Raw genomic sequence first — 10,997 nt, forward strand, 5'->3', positions numbered from 1 at the left:
TCATCTATAATCAATGAATTCAAATTATCCAAGTGCCTAAGCCGCAAAAACTTGAGTTTTGGAAAGCCTCCTATCTTAAAATGCAATTGCTCTCCACTGTATGCATGATTTGAGATTTCAAGCTCCAACAAATTATGCAAATCTTGTAACACTTTCAGTGGATCATCACTCAATCTTGAGAAACGAATTCGCAATGTTGTTAGATGTTGAATTTTTGGAATCCAATCAGGCAATTTGTCCAAATGCCCCTTTATATATAAGCGTTGAAGGCATTGAGGTGGAGATGAAATAAATTGTAAATCAATTATCTCATCCTCACTTATTGAGGTTAAATCTAGAGACTCAAGGTAGTTCATCTTTTCAACAGAGGCACATAAAGCCCATCCAGTTTCCCTAGTAAGGTTTGTCACTCCTAGCTTCCTCAATTGTTTCAAGTTTTCTAACTCTTTAATTAGATCAATCCCCCCATGATTCGCCTCCACATGATTTAGCTTTTGTAGGTCCTTTAAGCATCCAACTCCTTTCTGTATCTTTACCCCTCTTACCACAGTTAAACTGTAGCCTTTTCTATAATCCCAATAGTAGGCTAGAAGATGTCGCAACTTATTAAGCTTATTGATCTCTATTGGTATATCATACACTAAGGAGTTCTTCAGATCTAATGTCTCTAGGTTTTGTAACTTTCCTATGGATCTTGGAAGCATATTTACTTTTGTTTTTCTCAAACTTAAATACCTCAAGTGAAATAAACTTCCAATATCTTTAGGAATGTGATCCAGTGGAGCTCCTTCAAAATCCATTACTTTCAAAAGCTTGAAATCTACAACAAGTGTACTAGAAAAGGATGTTGGAAATTCATAGATATTGAACATGAAAAGGGAATGAATGGAAGTACCCTTAAATCCCTTCAGATCATTGTATGAAACTCTATTTACCGACATGCGTCGAGTTTGTCCTTCAAAGATAGACTGTTGTTTTGAGAAAACATGACAAAAGCGTAAATCCTTAATCTTTTGAAGGACGATCTCACGTAAGAGATCATGGAGTTGACATTGTCGAACTCTTCCGACAAAGTCAATTTGTGATACTTGAATCATGCTTCTATGGATCAACTCAATTAAATATTCTTGTGCAACCTCTTCTAATGTTTTACCCAAGGTTTCCTTCACAAAGCCTTCAGCTATCCATTGTCGAATCAATCTTACACAATTAATAGAGTAATCCTCTGGATACATACCAAGGTATAAGAAGCAAGATTTGAGGCTATAGGGCAAGTCTTCATAACTGAAGGATAGAATTTTGTTGACGGCTTCAAGATTGCGATCTCTTCCTAACTCAAAGCCAAGATTATCAAGCAACTTTTTCCATTCAAAAACAGTTTTGTCTTTGGTTGACAAAAGACTACCAATAGCAATAATTGCAAGTGGTAATCCCTTGCACTTCTCTACAATGTCTATAGACAAATTTTGCAACTCTTGGGGACAATGTCCTTCAAAATCAAATTGGAAGGCCCTTTTGCAAAAGAGCTCCCAAGCCTTGTCTTGAGACAGTGGTTGCAACTTGTAAACACGAACAGGTGAAGATTTTTTACAAAAAATTGCGACCTCCAAGTTACGCGTTGTGATGATAATTCTTCCTCCTTTATTATTATTAAGTAAAGCATGTTTTATATCCTCCCAAAAGTCAATTTTCCATACATCATCAAATATGACCACATACCTCTTTTGCTGTATGTATTCTCTCAATTCATTGATCAACGATGCCTCATCCATTGTCTCTATTCCTGCCACAGGGGACTCCATTCTAGCCTTGCAAAATTGCTTTATCGTACTCCTTAGCATATCCTCCACGTTGTATGACTGAGACACTGAGACCCATGCATGGCAGTCAAAGTGCCCTTGCACCGTTTGATGATCGTAAACTTTCTTGACAAGAGTGGTTTTGCCTAGCCCTCCCATTCCCACCACCGAAACCAGAGTACAATGAGAGGATCCTTCTACCAACCAGCCAATCAATTCATCTCTGGGAGACTCAATTCCTACAACATTAGCATCATCAAGATAAAGGGAATCCTTTCGAGGGTCATTCCACCTAACACTCCGAGCATTGCTGCTTGATCCTTGACTAATGGATTGGAAGCGGTATCTTTCACTTCTTTCCTTGATTTTCTGGAGTGATGCTTTGATCTCTTGAATCTCAGCTGCTATCTTATGGCGGGGTTTTAATGTTTTGAGTAAGTGAGTGGTTTTATGGAGGAAACCAAAGAAGCCATGGCGACGTGGATGTTGGGCCACGAGAAGCAAGTATTGGTCGATAGCAATGTCTATGCGAATAGTTACTTCTCTTAGTTGTTTTACCCAAGTTTTGACACCCTCGCTCATGTATTCCTCAGCTGCCGCTCTTGCGTCTGCATCCTTGAGGAAGGACTGAATGCTCTCCAGTTCATCGACGATGTCTCCAACTTCTCCGTAGATGCCTCCTAACAGTTTTACTTCTTTGGTCAGCAATGGAACCAGCCTGTCGATAAGAGACAATGCTGCCATCTCTGCCATTTGCCTCTCTTCTTCGCCCAAGGAAACGTATGCTATTTCATCTAAATTTGGCTCTTCTCTGTGATCAGGTATTGCCTGAGATTGGGCTAGTGTAGATCAAATCCACTTTCCTAAACTTTTTTCTTTATCTCTCTTTCTTTCGTTGTCTCAAACTTGAGTCACGTTAGTTACGCTCTGTACGAAGCATAAATGCGGATCGAGTTAAAAAAGATAAGATTACTATAACCAATGAACGAGTTCCACAGAAGATGATGAATCGTGATTCACGAACCTGAGATTATTGAAGCATAAAAGCAACACAGAAGTCTTACTCGGTGAGGTTGAGTAGACGAGTGGGTACCAAGGATTTCACGTGGTAGATATTGACATTTGACTGTATACAGTATACTCGCATTAAATATTCATCCAAAAAAAAAAAAAGGTTATACTCGCAATAAACTCAAATAAATCTTATTCAAATTAAATCTTGAGAGGCAATTTCTCTGCATTGTAGCTTTGAAAGGCTTTGACAACGTGTGGATGGCTTGAAGAAATTTAGGTGGAGATGAAATTTAAGAAATTTACGCTGTAAATCAATGATACCATCTCGTTGATCAATTCAGTTTATTGAAATAAATAATAATAAATAAATAAAAACAAATTCTTCGCAATCTGTTGCCCGCTTTTTTAAATACCTCAAATGCATCATGTTGTTGAGGTGGGCATAGAGATATTGCAAAAACTAGACCTATACCTTGCTAATAACTAAACATATAACAACCAACTAATGCGAAATATTATGTTTACAAAATTTTTACAACAAATTTTAGATAGCTAGTTATTACTTCTTGTTACTGGTGAACAAGAAAGTAATTACATTGGTGAATTTAATTTAAAAATCCATAACAACATACCGCTTAAAATTTGTTATGAAAGTGTTGTGAAAATATTGTGGATCTACCTTTTAGAATTAGTTTATCATCTGTTTATATAATGTCGGTGTGGGCCTGCGTGTGTGGCTTTATTTTGGCACAAGCCCAATCTGGTCAACTAGACCAAATACTGCATGTAGGAAAATCCAACTAACCGATTTAATAATAAGGCGAAAACACCATTTTGGTCCATATATTTTGAAATTATAGTTAATTTGGTGCTTACATTTTGATAATAGTTAATTTAGTTTTTGTTATTTTCAACTTGTAGTCAATCTAGTCCTTAACACTATCTCACTAATGAAAAATGTCTACGTAGCAAATAGTTTGCACACATGGCTAATAAAACAATAAAAAAAATGTTTAATTACTTAAAAAAAAAAATCCATGTCAACAATTTTAAAAAATAACAAAATCCACATCAGGTTTGAAAAAAAAAATGCAAGGGTGAATTCAAACAATTTCTCCAACTTTTCTTAGACTTTCTTGGCAAACAAACACAACCCATAAATCAACCCAAATATAATACCAAAACGCACCCCATAAATCAACCCAAATATAATACCAAACACAACTAAAAATCATCTAAAATACCCAAAATGGCTGAAACCCTCTTGTTTAATTTCCTTTTAATTTTTCCCATCTTGTTTTTCTCATCTATGACCGAAACCCATTTTGTATTTCAAATTTTCAATTTTCTTTTTTGATCTAACATGCCTCCTTTTGGCAATGAAGTTAATCTCATACCATACCGGCCGATATAGCCGGTATATACCGTACCGGTCAGTAAACCGATACAAATACCCCCCTTGTTTCGTACCGGAAAAAATACCGGCCGTACCAGCCGCGTACCGGCCGTACCAGTAAAATCCGATTGTTTCGGCCGGTAAATGGATACTGGACCGAAACACAAAATGCCTACTTTTTTTTTTCTTTGGTAATTTTGACAGTTTTTTAAGGGTAGGATGGTGCAAATCTGAGTAAGTTAAGAAAATCTAGCAGAAAGAAAGAGAAAAATGAAAGAAAAATGCACAATAGCATTGCAAAATGAAGTTAGAATCACCTCTTCTTCAAGACTTTGACTTCATTATTCTTCACATTTTTCTTTTACCATCTTCTTCTTTAAGGACTCAACGATGGCCGATTGCTTCTTCTGTTTTGTAACTTCCGTTCTCTACACTTACTCTTCCCTAGACTTCTCTTTTGCTTTTTCAATATAAATGCTGAGTAAACTTGGTCAAAAGAGTCATTAGTTTTTGATTTTCTCAAAGCATCAGTTGATATTTTGAATTGGTATCACTACTCTTTTGACATGTGAGACTAGCATTTAGTGAGTTTGGTGGGTGTTAGATTATTTAATGGTTTTCACTTTTATATATTTACGTTGATAACTCTATCATAAAATATAAAAAGTTGTAAAGGTGGTATATTGAGTTATTAGGAATATAATTTTGTATATTGTATAAAATAGTAAAAGATAGTGGTAAACTTGAAACGGTACACCGGTATTGACCGGTATCTGAAATATATCATACCGCTGGCCAAATTGGTACAGCTTCCGGTACGGTATTGACTCTCTTACTTTTTGGTTGATTCAATGATTGAGTTTTGTTTTAGTAGGGAGAAATTGCTAATTTTTAGTAGTAAGTCTTCTGTGTTAATTTTTAATTAACACAGAAGACTTACTTGGTGAGGTACTGAGGTTGAGTAGATGAGTGGGTACGATCTCACGTGGTAGATACTGACATTTGACCATACACTCGCATTAAATATTCATCCAAAAAATAGAGAGGTATACTTGCAATAAACTCAAATAAATTTTATTCAAATTAAATCTTGAGAGGCAATTTCTCTACGTTGTAGCTTTTGAAAGGCTTTGACAAGGTGTGGATGGCTTGAAGAAATTTAGGTGGAGATGAAATTTAATAAATTTAGGCTGTAAATCAATGATACCATCTTTCCTGGCAGACCTAAGACTTCAAGTTAGAGGGGCGAAGAATAAGAAGAAAAAAAAAATCCAAATAGATATTCATATACTACTAAGAAACTATATATCAACCAAAATCAATACACAAAATCTTTGTTTCTTAATACATTAAGATGCAATCATTTATTAATAAAGACAAAAAAATACAAAATAATATTATTTCTTAAGAACATCAATTGTAGCAAAAAAAATTTTATTTTCACAAACCAAATCTTACTTTTGCTACTGTAATATAGCATTTGAAATGTCTCATACAATAGTGTTTTTGGTATTTGGTATTCTAAATACTAAATATTTACCATTTAGAACACCTAATGCTAGCACTCTAATACTGGTTTGACTGTGAGTTTTTATTTTTTATTTTAAAATTTTGTTTTTGTTAAGTTTTTGAGTTGGGTAATTGCTAATTGGACTAGACTAATTAAAAGGGAAGGAGCTTAAGTTTTTGGAAGAGTGAGGCACAACTCTAGAAATTAATATTGTGCGCACCCAATATGAGATTAACAAGCTCGCTCTCCCTTGGGCTCACAATCTATTTGTAATGTAGGATTTGGATTTCCTACTCTGGGTGATTCTTCCTTGAAGACCCAGCAACAACTCCCAAACTTTCGTATTCTCCCCCTCTCTCTTATGGCTCTATCACTCTCAACTCTAAGCAGCCTTCTCGCCCTCTCCACCAACCCCTTTTCCTTCCTTAACTTTTCATATTTATAGCCAAGCATGAGTGGAGGGATTATGATTGCTTTCAAAATTAATGCAACAGGAGGTCCAATGTCGTTAATCGTAGGTGGGTGTTTAGGTGGGAATGGCTTTGGAACTGGTTCCCGCTCTAGTGAATATGCTCGGCAACGATATTCCCCAGGGCACTGCTGTACATACGAGAGATATTGTATCTGAACATCTTTCTTCTTGCTCGGGGTGGTTCACTGAACAAGGACTAGGTGGAGAAGTACGGTGTGTGCTAATGTAGATTGCCTACTCATATATATATAATTATTAAAAAAAAAATTCTTTGGGTTAGGAGGGCCCAAAATTATTATTTTTTTCTTTTTTTCTTTGGCCAGGGGGGGCCTGGGCCCCCTTGGCCCCCCTTAGGTTTGTCCTTGCCATCTTCATTGATCAATTCGTGAGTTCAAGTTAGCTCAATTGGTAAAGTCTTTAATAGTTGAAAAAAAGATCTTGGGTTCAATCCCTACCTACACCAAAAACCGATTGATATCTTGGTTTAATGATAAAGAGTTATCATCGGAAGTAAATGTCATAGGTTGAAACTCTCTAAAAAAAATCTTCTTTAATCAATTCAATTTATTCAAATAAAAAAACAAAGTCTTCACAATTTGTTGCCTGCTATTTTAGTTACCTCAAATGTATCATGCTGTTGAGGTGGGCATAGAAATATTGTGAAAACTAGATCAATACCTTGCTTATAATGAAATATATAATAATCACTTCATGTGAAATGTTAGGTTCATAATATTTTTACAACATTTTTATAAGAAATTTTAGGTGGCAAGTTATTACTTATTAGTGGGTAAAAAAGTAATTACAATGGCTGATTTAATTTGTAAGAGCATTAGCATTGGGAATGCTAATGCCAAATGTAAGGGTCATTTGGCATTTGTAGCCCCAAAAACTCTTGCATCAGAGAATTGCAAACAGCAGTATTGCAAATTTTTTTGCAATACTGCTACAGTGCAATTCTAAACATAGAATTGCACTATAGCATGTATTGTAAAAAAAAACATATATATTTTATGACCGAAGCTTCTCTCTCATCAACACATCTCTTCTCTCTCTTCCTTCTCTGTTTCTCCATTTGCTCTCTCATCTTTGAACCCACCTTACAGTCAGCACCAACACCGCCTCGCAAATATCGATACCCACACCATTCCTCACCAAGACTTACCAATTGGTTGACGGCCCTGCCATTGATGACCTCATTTACTGGAACGACGACGGATCAACCTTCATAGTTTGGCGTCCCGCTGAGTTCGCTCGCGATTTGCGTCCCGCTAGGTTTGCTTCGGTGATATTTTTTTTGAATGGGTTTGCTCCGGTGGCTCCGGTGATGATTTTTTTTGAATGGGTTTGCTCCGGTGATGATTTTTTTGATCGGTGGCCTGGGTTTCAAATCAACGGCGTGGGTTTCTGATCGGTGGCTTTGGTTTACTGATCGGTGGCTTGGGTGGTGGGTGTGGTGGCCATTGTTGGCTCCAACTGGTTTGATGGTTTGTGTGTGTGTGGCTCTATTGATGGTTTGTGTTTGTGTGTGTGGCTTTGTTGATGGTTTGATGGTTTGTGTTTGTGTGTGTGTGGCTCTGTGTGTGTGGTAATGGGTTTGGATATGTTGATCGGTGTATCATGGGTATGTGTGTGTGGGGGGCTTTGTGTGTTGAACCGGCGCTAAAGGTTGAGGGAGAAAGAGAGGAAAAAAAATACTGTTGGAAAGCCCAAGAAAATGTGAATGGTTGGAAAGAAATAATAAAGAAAGATTAAAAAATAATATTTTAATAAAAATAGAGTTTTGGGATGCTGAAAGTATTGTAAAATGGTATGGTATAATGATAAAATAGCTTTTTGGAATGGTAAAATAGAGTAGAATTGAAATTTTCCAATGCTAATGCTCTAAACCCATAACAACTTACCATTTAGGATTTGTTATAAAAGTGTTGTAAAAATATTGTGGATCGGTTACTTAGAATTTTTTTTCTTTTTTGATATCCACCTGTTTATATGATGTTGATGTGGGCCTGCGTGTGGGGCTTTATTTTGGCACAAGCCCAATTCTGTCAACTAGACCAAATACAACAAGTAGGACAATCCAACTAGCCCACTTAATAATAATAGTTAATAAAGTAACATATATATATATATATATAGATAGATAGATATCTTATTCTTGACAAATTTATTTGTTTTAAATGCTAATATGAGAGAAAAGTTTTAAAAAATGACAAAATTTAGTTACAAAATTGGCTGTAGCCTAAGGCTACAACTTCTTTTAAAAAAATTAATATCACTACATATTTTCAAAATCTAATTACTAGATTCTACGTTCTTTACAATCTTAATATACATGTAAAATTTTAAACTACAAAAACTTATAATTTAAACAATTTATTCATAATGTAGCTATTGATCTTTTATTTTCTAGAGATTTTGCAAGCATGGAAGATATAAGAAGAAAATGTAATACAATGGTAGATTTGACAAAATTCACCACCAATAAAAAGATATTGGGTAAGGTTATAATCTTAGGTTACCACAAATTTTGTAGCTAAATTTTGTCCTTAAAAAAATGGATTGTTAAAAGATATGTAAAATAGATAGTTTCAAGGTTTTGAGGTATTCATGGTTCAACAACGAAGATGTCATAATTTATTTCATATTAAATAATTATAAAAAATAAAATAAAATTGTAAAAGTTAGAACTAACATTCCGTAAAAATAAAAAAAATAAAAAGAAAAAAAGTATCCATTAACATTTAAATAATCTTCAACCATATTACATGAGTTAGAAAAAAGGCTAATTACAAGTAGAAAAAAAGGCTAATTACAAGTATAGTTAATCCTTTAAGTACATGGCATAATTGCATAAACAAACAAGTATTTTCAATTTTCAAAATTTTTAATTTTTAGAAAAGGCTAATTACAATAAAATATATAAAAATTTATTAGCTAGAATAGAAATCAAAATGAAATATTATTTATTTTATTAATATATGTTAATTGGGACTTTTTTTTTTTTTTTTTTTTTTCTACAGAGATATTTAAAGTTCAAATTTAGCATCCCTAGGTATCATAATTATCATTTTAAAAAAATTATTCTTTTATTAAAAAAATGTCTAAATATTTTAATAATAATTAGGTTTAGCTTCCAAACTAATAGCAAAGAGCGAGCTAGTCTAGTGGTTGGTTGCAGCAGCATCTAATCTAATATATTATATGGTAAATTGCAAATTATATCCTTAAAATTATGGAGTGCTTGGATTTTACATCTTGAAGTTTCAGAATATGGATTTTACACCCTTATATTCGTATCAGAAACTCCTCCATCCATGATTTCCCTCAGATGCCATATAAACTTGTCATGTGTATTTAATTCGTCCAATAAAATGATGCCACATTATTTTTATTTAAGTTATCTAAAAAAATTAGGAAACAAAAATGACCACTTACCTCATGTTATGTGTTGTGTTCATAATTCTACCTCACTTATTATTGTCAATTAAATCATATTTTATATCCTCCCAAAAGTCAAGTTTTCATACGTCATCAAATATGACCACATACCTCTTCTACTATAAGTAGTCTCATAATTTATTGATCAATTGTTCGGCTATTATGTTGATTCTTGGCAACTGTTCGGCTATTATGTTGATTCTTGGCAAAGGAATTTCCTTTATGGTCTTGCAAAATCGCTTTATTATGCGTAGATCTTCTATATTATAAGATTGAGACACTGAAATCCAAGCATAGTAATCGAAGTGTCCTCTTAACATTTCGTAGTTATAGACTTAATTTCTTGACAAGAGTGGATTTACTAGTCCTCCCAGTCCCACCACTGAAACAATAGTATGATAAGAAGATCCTTCTACCAATTAGCCAAAGCCAATCAATTCATCTCTAGGAGATTTAATTCTTCGAGAGTCATTTCTACCTAACATTCTAAACACTACTGGTACCATTAGACTAGAATGCACGGACGCGGCTCCAGAGGAGCTGCACCCGTATCCGACGTGGCGGGATGCGATGATGCGGGAGGGATGTTGTTGACTGCGCATCGGTGCTGTGTCCTGCCACGTGGATTCCCGACTTGCACTGACACGGCTCAATCGGGCCGTATCGGCCAAAACTGTCGAAATGGCCAGTTCAAGCCGAAATGGCTAAGTCAGGCCGAAATTCAAAAAAAAAAAAAAAAAAAAAAAAAAAAAAAGGTCTAAAATGCACCATTTGAACTTAACCTAAAACCCTAAGACTCTCTCACGCACTCTCACTTTGTCCAAACACTCTCTCTTCTCTGTGCTCTTTGGGAGTCTGCGGTGTGCTCGGCTTCAGGTGTGCTCTCTCTTCTATGTGCTCTCTTCAGGTGTGCTCTCTCCTTGCTTATTTAACTTTATTCTGTATATTTCTTTTGAATTTTTATTTTTTACTCTCTGTTTTTTATGATTTCTCTCTTTCAAATTGCTTAGAAATTATTTGTGTGCTTGCTGTGTTTTTTTTTGCTTCTTGTGGGAGTTAAAGGGTTTTGTTATAATTATGGCTGTTGTGATTTACAAATTTTATCATTTAGGATAAGAATCTTATCCTAACTGATATAATTTGTAAATCAGTTAGGATAAGATAGGATTCAGAAGTGATTTGTGAACCTGTGAATCTGTGATTTGTGAATCTTAGTTTCTTTTCAATCTTAATTTCATTTAGTTAATAGTTATTACTCATTACTCATTGTGATTTATGAATCTGTGAACTTGGGTTTGATTTATTATTAATTTATTTAGTTAATAATTATTATTTGTAGGTTAAATTGAATCTATTGAATTTGCA

At 34.5% G+C, this 10,997-nt stretch overlaps 1 protein-coding gene across 1 annotated transcript; it reads right to left on the bottom strand.

The window, feature by feature from the left end:
- Nucleotides 1-2,723, bottom strand: LOC111996002 (disease resistance protein RPM1-like). Its single transcript, XM_065768774.1, has 2 exons — nucleotides 52-2,723; nucleotides 1-4 (listed from the first exon to the last, which is right to left on the bottom strand). Exons 1-2 carry the CDS (start codon nucleotides 2,550-2,552, stop codon nucleotides 1-3), a joined length of 2,505 nt encoding a protein of 834 aa, XP_065624846.1. The 5' UTR covers nucleotides 2,553-2,723.
- Nucleotides 2,724-10,997: the final 8,274 nt, after the last annotated feature.

Source organism: Quercus suber, unplaced genomic scaffold, assembly GCF_002906115.3.
Source record: "Quercus suber isolate HL8 unplaced genomic scaffold, Cork oak 2.0 scaffold_995, whole genome shotgun sequence".
Taxonomy (NCBI): domain Eukaryota; kingdom Viridiplantae; phylum Streptophyta; class Magnoliopsida; order Fagales; family Fagaceae; genus Quercus; species Quercus suber.

Excerpts from the sequence above, each read along its gene's own strand:
- LOC111996002 (XM_065768774.1), bottom strand. The coding sequence starts at position 2,552 with ATGGCAGAGATGGCAGCATTGTCTCTTATCGACAGGCTGGTTCCATTG.